We start from the raw sequence: 17,435 nt of genomic DNA on the forward strand, positions 1-17,435 counted from the left end.
CCAACCACCGAAACCTGAGGCAACAAATGTGAAATGACGAAACCACAGGCCAGGTGCAGCAAACAGGAAATCCTGCACAGTGAGCCCTGGGTCCTGAAGACGGCTCTCAGGACTGGCTTGCGCTCTCATGACCCCCAAGGTACAGAGAGGCCCCAAGGAAGCCACGGGGCAGCACCCCTGGGGGAAAGGGCAGAGGCACAGAGACAGCAGACTCCCTGTAGACCACAGGGCTGCTGGCTGCTGCTGAGCCTATTCCTCAGAGCATGATCCCAAAGGGAGGATGATGAGCACAAGAGACAAGTGCCCCAGGGACCCTCCCAGGCCAGCCAATCCCCAGATGTCCAACTGAGCCCTATCAAGGTAAGACGGCCACCCAGAAGACCACCCTCGCTGGCCTGGTAACAAAGGCAGGTAGCTGTGGCCACAGAGGGATGGGGTCATTTGCTAACAGCATTACTGTGGCAACATAACTGGCACCACCCAGCCGGCGCTCCACATCTGTCAACTAAATGAACAAGTTACAATCTCCTTTCAAAAAAATCAATGGTATAACAAAGTATCAATAATGCAGACTATGGTACCTTCGATAGAGGTTTTCCACAAAAATGTATCTTGCACTGTGAAGTGACCGCTCCATCAGTCGTACAGGCATCATCTAAAGGGGAAAAAAAGGTGACTTGCTAACTCAGGCAAAGAGGAGGGGGTCAGAAGACCTTGAAAAACTTGTACCCAGCCCCGGTCACATCCCCCAACTTTGCTGAACATAAAATCAAGAGGTCCGCCCATACACATCCCACCCCAAGCTGCCAGGACAGCCTGGCAAGGGGGACTGAGGGCTCAACAGCAGCAGCCTCTTTTGTTGTTTTTGTTGTTCTTTTTAGTCATACATGAGAGTAGAATGTATTTGACATATCATATATACATAGAGTATAACTTCCCATTTGTGACTGTACATGATGTGTATTCATATATGTCGGGTATTCATATATGAACATGGGAAAGTTATGTCCAATTCATTCTATTGTCCTCTCCATTCCCATCCCCCATATCTTCCCCCGACTCCACCTGGTCTGATCCAATGAACCTCCCCTCGCCCCCCACCATCACCTGTTGTGGGTTAGTATCCGCATATCAGAGAGAACATTCAGCCTTTGGATATGGGGGATTGTCTTATCTCACTTAGCATGATATTCTCCAGTTCCATCCATTTACCGACAAGTGCCATAATTTCATTTTTCTTTGTGACTGAGTAATATTCATTGTGTATATTTATCACATTTTCTTTATCCATTCATCTGCTGAAGGGCACCTAAGTTGGTTCCATGGCTTAGCTATTGTGAACTGAAAGCAGCAGCCTCTTTTGATAGGAGACTCAATTTGAAGGTGGGGAGGTACTGGAAAAACTGCCACATGCCATCTCTTGAGGCACAATATAATGACTAAGGACCTAAATAAGGTGGATTTGGTTAAGCAGAGGACCTGTGTGAATGAGTAGAGCCCCCAGAGGGCTGGATGGGGGCAGAATTCTGGAGCAGAATTCAGTGGAAACCGGGAAGGGCTGTGCCTGGCAGGGAAGGGAATGACCAGATATCACAGAGTACTCAACGCACAACCTTTCCCTTTGTCCACACTGTCCCTTCAGGAAGCAGGAGAGGCCCTTACCTTTGATGCCAAGTGGACAAACGCTGCTTTCACTTATCATGGCCCATGACACCCATGGGCCCTTGGCCAGCAAATCAAAGACACATTCAAAGCTGTAACTAGGGAATCACCTATGCCTTCTCCCTGCTTGTCTATCTTTCTCTCCATCCTCTCTGAACTTGCAGCACTGCTGCCCATCTTTTCCTGGCTCCCCATTTAGTCACCTCTCTCCTTCTGCTCATTCTCCCTAGTCTGTCCAGTTTTTTCTATCTCTGGATAGATTTAGCAGATTGCCACCTGTGTCTCATTACATTCTTATATTATTATATACAATTTGAGTTTGCAATTGAGTGCCTACTTGGGAAAAGTGGGATAAGCCAAGGGGAAAAGCACTGACTACATTTCCTCTGATCTGATAACTGGGAAGAAGCTCATAGATGTCAAAAAGGTTCTGCTTACATCTTCCAATTTTAAGAAACAGATTAGTTAGACATGGTGGTGCATGCCTGTAATCCCACCAAACTTCAAGGTCAGCCTGGGCCTTATTAGTGAGATGCTGTCTTAAAATAAAACAAAAAGAGTCATGGACATAGCTCAGTAATACAAAGCTTACCTAGTATGTACAAGACCCTGAGTTCAATCCCTAGTACCACACACACCAAAAAAAAAAAATAGAAGGTGCAGATCTCTGTCAATAGAAGAATGATAACTATACCTGACAGTACCCTGACCTGGATCAAACTGCCCGGCCCAGTCACTGTACTAACATAACTGGCTCTGGGGATATCTTGTCCCCTTCATGGAGAGCCTCTAACACTGATATCTCAGGTTGTGCTGATAGCTTTGACCCACAGGTGTTAATCAGGATCTCCCAATCCACCCTTTTTCTAAGAGAATCTATCCCTAGTCAGTTCCCTGCTGACAGAGGGCCTTAAGCAACCTACTTGTTCTGTGCTCTTGCCCCAACACCTGACTAAAGACCATTTGACCCATGCTAAAATAATCAGATCCTTTCCCTCAAGAATCTAAACTAAAAGCCAGACCCTACGAAGGTTAGATCAGTGCAACTTAAAGCATGCATTCCAAACATATGGGTGGTTTGATAAAATACAGATTTCTGGGTGTCATCCTCAGAATTTCTGATTCAGCAGATCTGGGATGGGACCAGAAAAATGTGCATTTCTAACAAGTTCCCAGGTGATGGTGCTGCTGCCGGTCCAGGAACCACACTTTGAGAAGTGAATTAAATGCTGTTGAGTCCAGTAGTGGGTCAGGTCCAGATCATGGAAAATGTGACCTCAGGATGGCACAGGGGCAGCCATCCTGAGGTCACAAGTTGGTGGGTGGAGGATCCTGATGGTTGGTCCTCAGAAAGCTACAGGGACAGAAAACCTTGCCCCAGGCAGAGAAAGCTATGCAGCACAGAAGATCCAGCTGGGCTTCCTTGTGAGGTTCCCTTTCTGGCAATCACATACCTCTAATTTGAAGAAAATTTTGTTTGACAAGGTTGGAACTGAGTATGTGAAACATACCTGAGGACAAGTGTGCCGGTCCAACATGGTAAGCTGCACGTATGTCTGCAGTGTGAGACCCCATCGACAGGCATCTTGGTACATCAGACCCTGCAAAAAGCAGAATGCAACACAGTATATCAAAGTGGCATCTATAGGACCCTGGTCTATCAGTCACTGAAAGTCATCTCAAAAATCTACATGGGGCCAGACAGGGGCCAAAAGGGAATCCAGTTATGGTCACAGAGTCTGGAGAATAGGGTGGACAAAGACACTAAAGCAATTACAGAACAGCTCAGTAATAGCTGGGCTGGGATGTTCCCTAGGGAACATGCATTCAGTCACTCAATATATGTTCTTTGATTCCCCTGTGGTCTGTTCTCCATCCAACAGCCAAAATGAGCCTGTTCTCAACACCTCCCTACTCAAGAATCTTCCAAGGACTTCATGTTGCATTCAGAATGAAATCCAAACTCTCATCATGGCTCCTGGGGGCCTAGAGAATCACTGCTATCCTCTTTCAGCTCCTACCATTTTTCCTCTAGCCAGTCAGCTTCCACTGCATGAACTTCCTTAGTGTTCTGCAAACATGACCATCTCAGGGACTTTTTTGCACCTGCCATTCTTCCTTTGGAACACTCTTCCTCCAGGTGACTACCCCTTCCCTTATGTTTAGGTCTCTGCTCAAATGTCAACCTTATCAGAAATGTGTTTCCCTGGCTTTGCCGTCTAACAGAGAAGTTCACCCACCCCAAATCCCTCAGTTGCCTGCAGACACAAGACACGTCACACTTCATAGTCTGCTCACTAATAATCTTATTCTACTCATTTATTTATTTTTAAAACTTTTGTGATGCAAACTCATGACACTCCAGTACTTTGAGCAGAAAACTGCAGACCCTCCTAACTGCAGATGAAAGAAAATCTCAGAAAGGTCAGGAGCCAGACAACTGCAGCAACAGACACCTTTCTGCAACAGACACCTTTCTGCAACAGAGAGCCAATCAGAGTGATGAACCAACACTTCTCACAGCACTGATCTTGCTCTTCTGTCCAGAATGGAAACTTGTGTATAACTATATAATCCTGTTGTTATTTCTTATTATAATACTCTCACTGAAAATGCTATTTGTACCAAGGACACTCTGCCCTGAGACTATGATTCTACCCTGTGATGTATCCCCTGTAATCTACAACTCAAGCTATCGTACTTTATAATCAAGCACTGGTCCTCCCTGACTTCTAGAGAATATGAATGTTTCTGAAGGTTCTTTGTTACACCCAAAGATGACTGGCATTCCAGCTTCTCCCACATGCACACTGGTGAAATTCTTTTCCATCTTTGTGGGATTCTTTATTCAAAGACTCTGACAGCTTTTGCCTTATTTAAATAACATCCTTTCACCTCTTTAGTTCTCTTCATGGCTCCTATCACCACCCACTACATTCTGTATTTGACTGTCTCCTACCTCCCCACTCTGGAATATTGGACCAGGAGAACAGGGGCTTTGAAGTGAGGGGATGCAATAAATATTGGCTGTATGAATGAATGATCACGCACCTATTAAGGGCTAGGCAGTGTAACTATGTTCTAATAAATAACAGTGACAAAACAGACACTGGCCCTGCCTGCAGTAGAACCCAGAGTCTAATGAACCAGACAAGGAAATGTCCTGCACTGCTAAAAATGAAGGGGAAGAACAGGCTTCCAAGGCTAAGGTTCAAACCTACATAGTCAATATGCCACCGTGTGACCTTGGACAATCTATTTCAGCTTCCGTTTTCTCGGCTAAAAAATTAAACTCATTGTTCCTGTCATGAAGTGGAAGCCCAGAACCAACATCCCCTTCTCAAGCCCTCTCAGGTAGGACCCAAATTCTAGCTATCTCTTACAAGCAGGCAGAGCACAACCTTCTGAATGGGGAAGGAGGAAGGGGAACATGCACACCACAGACCCTGCTTTCTAGGTCCATCTGGGAGAGCAGACAGGTGGCTTCAGGGTGAGCCAGAGCATACCATTACCAGATGTTGCCAAACACAAACTCAAATCGGGGTCCACCAAGGAACCTGGTCACTTAGAAGCAGGTCCTGGAAGTGGGGTGGGGAGGGGTAGATCCAAAGAGACTTGGCTTCTAACAGCCACTTCAGATAGGAGGTTCCTGGGCTCTGTGCACAGCCACCCAGGCCTCAGAGATCTTTAAACTTAGAAAACCAACATGCAAACTTAGAAAACCAACATACACCATTTTCTGCTTGTTCCTCCTGTTCTCCTCCAACTCGGCTAACAGCTGTAACAGGCTCAAGTGTCAGCATCACCACTCCCAGGCACTTAAGGAGAAGCTGGCAGTTTGTACGAGAAATAAGCCACTTACCAGGGGATTATGGCCACGGACATTTCTCCACTTGGACACGGGCTCCATTAACACCTGGAAAGAAAGAAAAGACCACATCAGAGCTGCTGTTCCCTAGTTCTGAGCTTTGTGAGAGCATGTAAGTGTGAAAGTAGAGTCAGCACTATCAGGATCTGGGTGGCTGGGGGAAGACGAAACAGCTAAGCAACCTTCTCTCAGGCCACAACTCCATCTAGATGCCTCCCCCTGTAACTTCCAGACAGGATCTGAGAACAACCAAAGATCAGCTGATATCTGAAGGGTGAGTGGTCCTCCTAACGTCAACCAAGCTCTTCATGCCACAGAAGAAACAAACAAGGTTATGGTCCTGGAGCCAGAGAGCTTGAGCTGGGACCTGACCGTCCACATACTAGTCATGTATATTAGTCAAGGTTCTCTAGAGAGACAGAACCAATAGGATAAATATAAAATTGAAACATGAGAGAAATTAATTAGGGAAACTGGCTCATGTGGTCATGGAGGCTGAGAACTCTGTCACACTACCCGTCGTCTCCAAGCTGGAGACCCAGGGATGCTGGTAGGTGGCTCGGTCTAGGTCTGAAGCCCAGAACCAGAGAAGCCAATGGTGTAATTCACATTTTGAGGCTGAAGGTCCCAAACCCAGGGGCCTCTGGTCTAAGTCTTGAAGTCCCAAGGCTGGAGAACCTGGAGCTCTGATGTCCAAGATTAGGAGGAGGAGTGTCCTAGCTCTAGGAGAGGGAAAATTCTTTTCTCTTTTTTGTTCTATCCAGGTCTCTGGATAGCCAATGGCATGCTGCTGTCCACATTGAGGGTAGATCTTCCCCACTCAGTCCACCAACTCACACACCAATTTCCTCTGGAATTACCCTCCTAGACACACATAATGATCTATCAGTTCTCTAGGTACAGTTGTCTCCAGTATCCCCCCACCACCACTGATTCATGAAGGATATGTTCCAAGACCCCCAGTGGATGCCGGAAACTGCAGATAGTACCAAACCCTACACATACTACTTTTTTTCCTATGCACACATACCTATAGTAAAGTTTAATTTACAAATTAAGCACAGTAACTAATATTAAAATAGAACAATAAGAATATACTATAATAAAATTGCCAGCATCATTACTCTTGCACCTTGGAATCATCATTAAGTAAAATAAGGGTAAATTAAACACAAGTAGTGTGATACAACTACAGCTTATATGATAACTGAGATGGCTACTAAGTTAACAGGAAGGTAGTGTATACAATGTAGATACACTGAGCAAAAGGATGATTCACATGCTGATTGGGATGGAGTAGAATGGCATTAGATTTCAGTGAGTACTTCTCACTACAACATGCAACTTAAATCTTACGAATTGTTCATTTTTGGAATTTTCCATTTAATATTTTCAGACTGTGGTTGACCCCAGGTAACTAAAACCACATATAAAGGATGGGGGGACTACTATATTGTTTAATCCAGTCAAGCTGACAGCTAAAACTAGCCATCACACCATGTAAATTCATACGCCAATTAGTAATATCATTTACAACTACAGAACTACTCAGGTAAAGATTTGATCAATTAGATAATATGATGAACAATTTAATGTGTGCCTGGCATACAGTAGTATATTCATCAGATAAATATTAGCTGTCATTGTTGTTGACTGGTTCCAAGGTGTTCAATGAGAATACAAGTGTTTCTAAAGTGCCATGGAAAGTTATAGCCCAGGTAGGTGTGGGGAGTTCCCAAGAACCTCTTTTCTCCCAGGTTTGATAATCCAGGAGACAAAGCATACAAAACCCACAGCTAAGATTTATTACCATGAAAAGATACAGAGCAAAATCAGCATAGGGAAAAGGTACCAGGGGAGAAATGAGGCACAAGGTTACAAGTGTCTTCACCCAGTGTAGTCACATAGGACTCACTTCATTCCCCCAGCAATGAGCTATCATAGCTCATTAAAAAATGTTGTCTACCAGGGAAGCTGACCTGAACCTAGGACTTCAGGGCTTTCAGTGATGCTCAATCACACAGGCAACCACAGCCTGACACAATTTGGTACATACCAAATTCCCAAGTCTCCAAGAAGAAAACAGACGTTCAACATAAAAAATATTGCTTGCAGAGTTTAGGCACAGACAGCCACTCCCATCAGTTAAGAATGGTAGAAATCCTCCCAAGACCTACATTCCTATATGCTAGCCAAGGGTCAACCTTGCAAGCAAGCCTAATGACAGCAGTCTTGGACCTGCTATAGCAGCAGCACATAAGCACAAGCAAGACCAGGGCTATATGATGTCTATTTATCAAACCACACAAATTTTTAATAGAAGTAAAAACAGGAAAAGGAAGGAAGGAGAGAAAAGTATTACAATGGCATGAAAATTGTAAGATCTGGGGTACAGTTTGAGCATCCCTATTCTGAAAATCTAACGTCCAAAATGCTCCAAAATCCAAAATTCTCTATGCAACAACATGATGTCATGAGTGGGAGAGTCCACACTTGACCTCATGCGACAGATCACAGAATGCAGACACACTAAAGATATTGCAGAAAACTACCTTCCATGTGTATAAAGTGTATATAAGATGAAAATGAATTTCGTGTTAACACTTGGGTCTTGTGCCCAAAATACTTCATTATACATATGCAAATATTCCAAATCTGAAAAAAAAATCCCAAATCTGAAACACTTTTGATCACAAGCATTTCAGATAACAGACACTTAATCTATAACAAAAAGGGGCCATAAACAGAAATGATTATAGCACTAAAATCTAGAATGAGGAGGAAGGACTAGGTTCTTTGTGTAGAGATGATTCTTAAACATCTATGAAGTTAATTTTAGACACTGGGCTTTCAATGAACTAGAAATTATATTACCTGGTTATACATACCAATCCTCCCCTGCTTGGACCCTGATATCCCACATCTCACACTGTAATATTCTAACCCTACTCAATAGCCTGACTTTTCTTCTTTCACATATACACTCTTTTCCTTAACACATGGTGGGAGGTCTATATCTACCCGCACTGTCCAAAACATCGGCCATGAGCCAGGTGAGTCTATTACAACTTTGAAATCTGACTTCAGATGCTCCTCAATTTACAATGGAGTTATGCCCCAATAAACCTACCTCAACTTGGAACTATCCCAAGTTGAAAATGCATTTACAACTAATCTACCAACTACATACTATGAACATCATATACAGTTTCTACTGAATGCATACTGCTTTTACACCACTGTAAAGTCAAAAATTTTAAGTTGAACCATTGTAAGTTGGGAATTATGTGTAGTCCAAACTAAGAGATGCTACTAGTGGGGCCGGGGGTTGTGGCTCAGTAGTAGAGTGCTTGCTGCGAAACTGTGAGGCACCAGGTTCAATCCTCAGCACCACATAAAATAAATAAATAAATAAATAAAAATATTGTGTCCATCTATAACTAAAAATTTAAAGAGAGAGAGAGAAAGATGCTACTAGGTGTAAAATGCATACTAGATTCCAAGGATTTAGTATGATAATAGAAGGCAAAATAGCTCACTGATGATTTTATACTGATTACACATTGACATGATAATATTTGTAATATTTTTTCTTTAAATGTTCTCTTTTTGTTTGTTGGTTTGGTTGGTTTGTTCATTTCTGCAGTGCTGGGAATTAAACCCAGGGTCATGCACATATTAGGCAAGCACTCTACACGGAACTAAATCCTCAGCTGCCCCCCACCCCCCGCCAGACTTTTTTAAATGAGGCTATTAGAAATGTCAAATTAAGTACATGGCTTGCACTTGTGACTTGCATTATGTTTCCACAGACAGGGTGGGCCATGCCCCCTATAAAACATCCCATCAAGGCTTTTCAAGCTCCTTAGAACCCCGTGTGGATGCCTCACCTCGATGTCTGTCGTGTTGGAGAAGAACTCCAGGCATGTGGTCTTCCCACTTGCAATATTGCCCTCCACACAGACCTGGCAAAGGACAAGGTGCATTAGAGATGGAAACTGAGTGCCTAAAAGAACATTAGGGGATAATTTCTAGGGGAGATCTTAGGTGAAGAGCATTATTGGTTCAGTCCGGGATTTCGACAGGTAAACCAAAATCCCTCCTCAAGAAACCCCTAGTGTCCCACCGTTAGCACTAACAAACAAATGTCACACCTTTATCTCCAATGGCAGGCTCAAGTGGTCCCTCCAGACCAGACCCTCCTTTCCAGCAAGTCACACACAGCTTGTCTACCCAGTCAAATCTGCCCTCACCCAGGACTGTTCGATATTACGTGTAAGCATCCTGCCTCCTCAACCAGAGTCTAATCAGTGGTTGTTTTTTTTTTTTTTTTAATCAGTGGTTTTAAGGTAGAGTAATACATGTTATGTTATCTAGAATCTTAATTCACTGCTTTGTAGAGAAAAAAAAAAAAAACAGTTACTGACTATAAAGTATTAGGAAAGGGGAGAAGAAAAAAAAACAAGGATGTTTGTCATAGGTCAAGCCATTATCACATTTAACCTGACCAGAACCTGAAAAACATGTCCTAACATTTTTCACAGAAGAAAAAAATGAGGCTTATAAAAAGGAAGAAGGAACAGCTTGAACCTACTCCCTGCTCATACTAACTTCACCTGGGGAGGGGGTGTCATGGCAAGAGTGGGAGGGGCCACAAACAGCCTTCTGGGATCTATTAAGGATTAAGCAATAGATGGAGAAGGAGTTGGAAGCAGTGGTTTTCAGCCCTGGTGATGTGTTAGAATCACCCAGAAGTCTTTTAAAAGCTCTACAAGGAAGCCACAACCCAGACCAATCACACCATAATCTTTGAGGACAGGACTAGGACTTCAGTAACTTTTTTGAAGGGGAGGGGGGCAGTGCTGAGGATTTGAACCCAGGGCCTTGTGCATGTGAGGCAAGAACTCTACCAACTGAGCCATATCCCCAGCCCAGGACCTCAGTAACTTTTAAAGTTCCCAAGGTGGTTTTAAGTGCAGGCATGGTTGAGCATCACTAGTCTGCTCAGGCACCTGCTTCTAAAGCATCAAAGGACTTGGCTTTTTGTTTGTTTGACAGGCTTGTTTTCCATTTGGTTTCTGCAATGCTGTGGATCAAGCCTAGGACCTCAAGAATGCTAGGCAAGTGCTCTTCCACCGAGCTACACCCTAGCCCTAGAGGGGCTTGTCAAAAATGTGGTAGTATCCAGACTGTCTGAATCAGACTTTGGGTTGGAACCCTCCAATTTATTGCCCGAGAATTCTGACAAGGCTCTGCTCAGTTATGCACTGCTAGTGACAGAGGCCCAAGTGGCTCTGGTTCCAGAAGATCATAATAAGCAATGTGTGGTCCCACATATGTTAAAAAAAAAAAACAGGAAGGTACTATGTAAAAGAATAATAAAAGGGGAAAAAATATACACACACACACACACACACACACAAACCAATAAGAATGAAAATACATTGTGTAACCTACATGGGAAAAAAAAAAAGTAAACTGTTCCTAGGGGAAAAAACAAGGAAAAAATATTATAAACTGAAATTCTCAGACTATTAAGAGAAAGTCATATGCTTAACAATAGGGGTGTATGAGAGAGAGTCTGGGGGTGAAAGTGGGAAGTCTTCTCTTCATTATTTAAGTATTAAGTGATATTGAACTGGGTCCTTTAAAAAAAAAAGGCTTTATTGAATTATTTTTCCAGTACTGGAGATTGAGCCTAGCAGCACTCTGCCACTAAGCTACAACCCCAGTTCTTTTTTTTTTTTTTTTCAGTTTATTTTATTGGGTTTTTTTAGTTATATGAGACAAAATTCATTTTGACATAACTATAAAAGCATGGAATATGTCTTATTCTAGCTAGAACCCCTTTCTTATGGATGTACATGATGGTGTGATTCACTATGGTGTATCCATATAAGTACATAGGAAAATTACTTTGGATTTATTGAACTCTTTCCTTTTCCTATCCTCCCTCCCTTCCCTTTACTCCCCTTTGTCTAATATCTATTAGATAATAGATATTATCTATATCTAAATATCTATTCTTCTCCTCTCCCCGCTTATTGTGGGTTAGCTTCTACATATCAGTGAAAACATTCAACCTGCCTTATTTCATTTAGCATGATAAGTCTCCAGGTCCATCATTTACCTGCAAATGTCATAATCATTCTTCTTTATGACTGAGTAATACTCCATTGTGTATATATACCATAATTTCTTTATCATTCACCTGTTGGAGGGCATCTAGCTTATTTCCATAGCTATTGTGTATTGAGCTGCTATAAACATTGATGTAGCTGCACCATCTTAGTAGGCTGATTTAAAATCTTTTGGATTATAAACTGAGGAGTGGGATAGTTGCAACCCCAGCTCTTTTTATTTTGAATCAGGGTCCTGCTATGTTGCCCAGGTTGGCTTTTAACTTGCAATCTTCCTGCCTCCACTTCCCCAGTCACTGGCATTACAAGCATGCGCCACCACATCCAGCTATTTTTTTCAACAGTATGATTTTTTCATGGCTTATATATTCCATCACATAAGATAAGTAACCATGTATTAAATCTTACTGTTGGATGTTAAATTCCTTCTAACTGTTCTATTATAAAAATTGTAATGCTCAATAGTTTGATATTGTAATAATGCTATGAGATGGCTGTACTATCCATTCAACACCCTCCATACCCTGAACACCTCTCCTTACCCAGCGACACCAATCAATCAGAAATGTGCCTGGGCCCTGTTTCCCACTCATCTGCAGTCAATGCCCAACCCACTTACCCCTAGCTAAAGGCCTCTGCTCTTTCTTGTTGGAGTGACCTCCTTGCCAGCCTCTCTACCTCCAGCCTCACCCCAGACAGCACTCTACCCATAGCCCGCCACTGTCTCTCCCTGAGAGGCAAACCAAATCATGTTGCACATGGATGCTATGATTTGAATGCATCCCTCAAACTTCATATATTGGAAACTTGATCCCCAATGCAACAGTATTGAGAGGTGAGACTTTAAGAGTTGATTAGGTCATGAGGACTGCCTTCCGGAATGGATTAATGACATCATTGAAAGAGTGGGTTATTTATCACAGGAATGGGTTCCTGATGGAAGACTGAATTGGACCCCCTTCTCCAATTTCTTTCTCTTCTCCACCATCCTCTCCACCATGGGATGACACACACATGGAGCAAGAAAGCCCTATCAGATGTTGGCTCCTCTATCTTGGACTTCCCCATCTTCAGAACCACAAGTCAAACAAAATTCTGTTCATTAGAAGGTACCTAGTCTGTGGTATTCTATCAGAGTAGCATAAAACAGATTAAGACAGGGATAAAATCCTTCAGTGGCTGTAGATGTTAGGATCTATCCCCAGTCCCTCTACATACCCTCAAGCCCTCCCCAGCCACTCTCTAGGAACTGGCCACAAGTCCAAACCTACAGGTTCTCTTCCTTTTGTCAGTGACATCTGCTGTTCCTTCTCCTCCACCAAGAAGCATCAAGGTTTCTCAAGGCTCGATCGTCAGCCCCCTGCCCGCTTCCTCATAGTCCCCAGACTCTCAGCTGCTCGAGATCCACCACTGTCCTGTTTACTACGTAGCCCCCTTTAGACTGAGCTCAGGCTCCCTAATGACATGAGTTGTTTGGTTCTTAGGGTCCTCATGCAGTGTCTCCCTCAAAGGACCTCACAAGACCTGAATGGTTACAGGATACCACTTTCTATGGACTTGCTACTATGTATCTGGGGACATATCAGACACCTGAAAGCACCTAGAAGAGGATCATAGCTGAATAATTAACAATAATACATGAATTCTCATCCAACCCAACTCTGCATTCCCCTCCCTTTCTATGGTGGCCACTGCCATACCTCACCCCCTCCTATAATTTCACTAAACTTTCATAAATCTCAAGCATGTCAATCAGCAGCCCCCTCCCTGCAATGCCACTCCTTTCCAGGCCCTCTCCATCATCCTGAGTACACCACTGGACTGCCCACACTTTCCAGCCTCTGCAGACCCTGGCCAACATACTCATGCCACCACCAACCAAGACCTCTTCCCCAGCTACAGAAGCTACTGACTTCCAGCTCCCCTAAGAAACTGAGCCCACAGACTGATGGTAATTAAAACATTGTTCCTGACCCCAGTCAGCTGAAGAACCCAACATCCTTATAGATATGTTTAACTTGAGCCTTCTTTGACCTTCAGCCACACACCAGCCCTAATCCCACCCCAGAACCAGGACCTCCCCAAGTCATCTGAATGACTGAGTCCATACCTACGGACCCTCATGGATTCTGTCAGATCCCCTCTCCACCCACCATTCTCAGCACTAGACAATCTGAAGGAAGCAATCAGCAGATCTTTCTCTCACATCTGGGCTGCCCAAGCCACAGTGAAACCAACCTTCCCCACACAGGCTGACCATTTTTCAATACTTTTACAATCAGTCCTCAAGCTGCAGTCCAAATCTACCTAAAGAATATGAATACAGGGGCTGGGGCTCAGCTGTAGCACACTTGTCTGGCGTGAGACAGATACTGGGTTCCATTCTCAGCAATGCATATAAAAAAATAAAGGTCTATCAACAATGAAAAAAAAAAGAATATGAATACACATATGCTCCTATCTGTGTACACTCCCAAGGAGGAACATACAAGAAACTGGTTACAGAGGTGGCCTCTGAAGGGTTCTGAGGCCCAGGGATGGAAACAGATGCTCTTCTCCCTGGTGATATTTCTATTATTTACTATGTACTACTCTACTCCCCTCCTCAAAAATAAATAAGAATTAACCTATGATGGTCAGTGCACACAAAAGAGGAACTTACCACTGATTTTTTCTCTTTTTCATTTTCTCTATCTACAAAAGAAAGGAAATCAATTTTTAAATTCACTTACTTTTTAAACAGTTCACTTTTCTGTGCACCCTTTTGCCAAATGACCACAAACAGTAATTTTTATGCTTGCTCCCTGACCTAAAAATATTTTCTATTCTTGGGTCCTTCCCTGGGTGGGTGGAGGCGGGGAACCTGGCCTACCTACTTGCGACACGGCAGAGGCTGCCTGGGTCCTGTCAGCACATCTGAGCCCCAAGTACGACCAGGTTCTTTCACTTAGTATATCATACCTTCCGTTCTTATACTCATTTTATTTCTGGGGTCTTCACAGATCAGAGTGCGACAAATGACAACACAGAGCGGCGTGTACTGGGCCTTTGGGGAGAGCTGGCGCAGGGCTTGGGTTTGGGGCCCGGGGAAGACTCGTTCCACCCACCCGCCCCACAGGTGGTGCTGAGTCGCCTCTCAACAGCCCAAGGCCAGCGACACCACAGCTGGCCCTAGAGGTGGCGACCATTTCGCAAGGGGTGGGTCACCGCGAGAGTGGAGGGCGCGGGGAAACCAACCTCCACACCACCGCGGGCGCCTCGTCCGCCCAGGGCCGGCTTAACGCAGCTCCCCGAAGCCAAAGGAACCCCCCCACACACAACGAGCCGAGGGTCCCAGCCCCGGCCCGAAAGTTCAAGGCCGCCCCCGCCCCTCGGGCCGCGTCCTTCCGGCTCTTTAAAGCCCCGCTGTCCATCTGGGAGCCCGGGGCGCACCCCGCGGCCCCACCCGCTCGCCGCCGGCGCGCGACCAGGTGGCTGCCAATGACCGCCCCCGCCCCTCGCCGCGGCCCGGGGGAAGTCCCGCGGCTGGGAGGAGGACGTTCGGGGTCCGGCCGGCCGGGGCCGCAGCGCGACGCCACGGAGGTGGAGCAAAGGCACAAATTACCCGGAGGCCAGGCGCGTCGCTGCGCCCCCCGCGGCCAGACGCCCGAGGCGGGGGTCCCGGCGCCCCCAGACCCGGCGCTGCGCAGCACCCGGGCGGCCCAGCCCCGCAGCGGTCGCAGCAGCATAGCCAGCTGGCGGAGGCGGCGGCCCCGGCTTCCTTCCTGGGCCACACCGAGCGAGCGCGGCCCCGCCGCACGTCCAGCCCCGCGCGCCCCCTCCCCCGCCCGCCCTGGCGGCCTTAAAGAGACCCGGTCGCATTTCACCCTCTCTGCGAAAGGGAAAGGTCCGCGGTGAGGGATTCGCAGCTAGCAGCACGCCTGACTTGGAGGATGGAGAGCAGTATTCCCAGGGACTGATTGGTTTGTGAATTTACTGCAGATTATTGACGCCTACGCCATCCACACCTGCCACGTTCCCCTTCATGTCAGGTGGTCCTCCCCAACAACCCTGTACGTAGATACTGTCACTCCCATTCTCCGAGTTCGTTATTGGAAAATTGGGCAAAATGACGCTGGGTTTGATCCCCAGCACAGGCTAAAAAGTGAGGGAGCAGGGGAGTCGGAATTCAGGACAATAAATGTGCTAGATCCCTCAGGAAGGTCCTATCAGTATTCCAATTGGACAGACAAATGGGTATAGGGAAGAAACCTGTAAATCCCACCTATAGTCAGGTAACAAAAATTCAGCCTGGATTTGGGATAGACTGCTTGGTGTTTGTTTGTTTTGTGGTGCTAGGGATTGAACTGCATGCATGCTAGGCAAGCACTTTACCACTGAGCTACATCTGCAACCCTAGACAAGGTATTACAATTGGACCGGCCCAAGCCCAGTAAACACAACTGTTGCCACCCTAGACTATATGAGAGTTTCAGTGGGTAGGTAGTTTTCTCCCTCCTCCAAGTATAGGATCCTGGCAGTCACGCTTGTGCGGAGAGAAAGAAGTCATTTTCAGTCTTAGCCTCTAGATCTGTGACCAGAAAACCACCATCCATCCCATCTTGGGCTTCCTGCCTATCTGCTTTCTATAAATAAATTTCAAGATTAAGGTCAATATTTTTGTGAGTAATTTCATTGGCTTCATTGGAGCATTTCTGGAAAATGGATCTAAGACTGTTCTAGGTATGGAAACACTAGCATCAGTGCGAGGTAAAAGTAAACTATGCAGAACTAACAGACTTACAAACCTAGACTGTGACACCCTGGGAATACAGATAGCATATGAGATCCAGGCCATTAGTTCAGGCTACACAGCTACTGTTTGCCAGACCCTGCAGGGAGAGACACAGACACAGACAGGTCCTTGCTTTTGTGGGATATGTATTATTTTTTTAAACTAATACACAAAAATTGTACCTATTGGGACTGGGATTGTAGCTCAGTGGTAGAGCCCTTGACTCTTATGCTTGAGGCACTGGATTCGATCCTCAGCATCACATAAAAATCAATAAATAAAGATATTGTGTCCATCTACAACTAAATACATTTTTTAATTGTACCTATTTACCAGGTACCATGTGATGTTTCAATACATATATACATTCTGTAGAGTTCAAATCAGTGTAGATTTATCTATTAACATTTATCACCTCTTTGTGGTGAAAACATTCAAAACCCTTTCTTTGAGATTCTTATTTTTAAGCGAAATAGTACATTATCATTCTCTGTAGTCACCATTCGGTGCCACAGAACACCAGAACTTCTTTCTCCTAACTATAACTCGGTACACATTAATCAGTCTTTCCTCACAGGAATCAGCCTTATGATATCAGCTAGAGATAAAGGCTGAGGAGAGAGTGACGGTGACCACTCTGCACAGGGTGATCAAGGGAAATTTTCTCTAAGGAGGTGGCATTTGAGATGCCACAGTCTGCGGAGACACAGCAAGCATTCCTGGGTCACCCTCCCTTGCCTGTCTTCCCCTACCCCAACCCTGTCAGCGCCGGCCTACTGGGAAGCTCCTGGGGAGAGTTATGGTCCTAAGTACCAGGCAGGGCGAAGCGGGCTAACAGGAGGCGGAACCACTTTGTTGCACTCCCAGGTTGGCTTTTGGGCCAGGTCCACCAAGCGGATCGCAAGGCTCCCGTGGAGCGCAGGCGCACGAGTGCGCGGGGGGGGGGGGGGGGGGGGGTGCTGCGCAAGCGCGCGAGGGAGGGAAGCCCCAG

General features: G+C 45.3%; 1 protein-coding gene across 2 annotated transcripts in view; it reads right to left on the reverse strand.

The window, feature by feature from the left end:
* Positions 1–15,459, reverse strand: part of Tk2 (thymidine kinase 2) — a 23,033-nt gene extending 7,574 nt beyond the window's left edge. Inside the window, exons 1-6 of one of the 2 annotated variants that reach the window (XM_026392640.2) lie at positions 15,275–15,459; positions 14,333–14,364; positions 9,421–9,495; positions 5,525–5,578; positions 3,174–3,263; positions 582–655 (exon numbers count right to left, since the gene is read on the reverse strand). In XM_026392640.2, the coding sequence (XP_026248425.2) occupies positions 582–655; positions 3,174–3,263; positions 5,525–5,578; positions 9,421–9,495; positions 14,333–14,364; positions 15,275–15,398 (449 nt within the window). In that variant the 5' untranslated portion in view covers positions 15,399–15,459. Of the gene's footprint in view, positions 1–581; positions 656–3,173; positions 3,264–5,524; positions 5,579–9,420; positions 9,496–14,332; positions 14,365–14,907; positions 15,023–15,274 lie in introns of those variants that run through there. The other variant, XM_026392641.2, reaches the window with a different exon arrangement.
* Between the last annotated feature and the right edge of the window lie 1,976 nt (positions 15,460–17,435).

The sequence above is a fragment of the Urocitellus parryii genome, chromosome 15 (genome assembly GCF_045843805.1).
Source record: "Urocitellus parryii isolate mUroPar1 chromosome 15, mUroPar1.hap1, whole genome shotgun sequence".
NCBI classification, from domain to species: domain Eukaryota; kingdom Metazoa; phylum Chordata; class Mammalia; order Rodentia; family Sciuridae; genus Urocitellus; species Urocitellus parryii.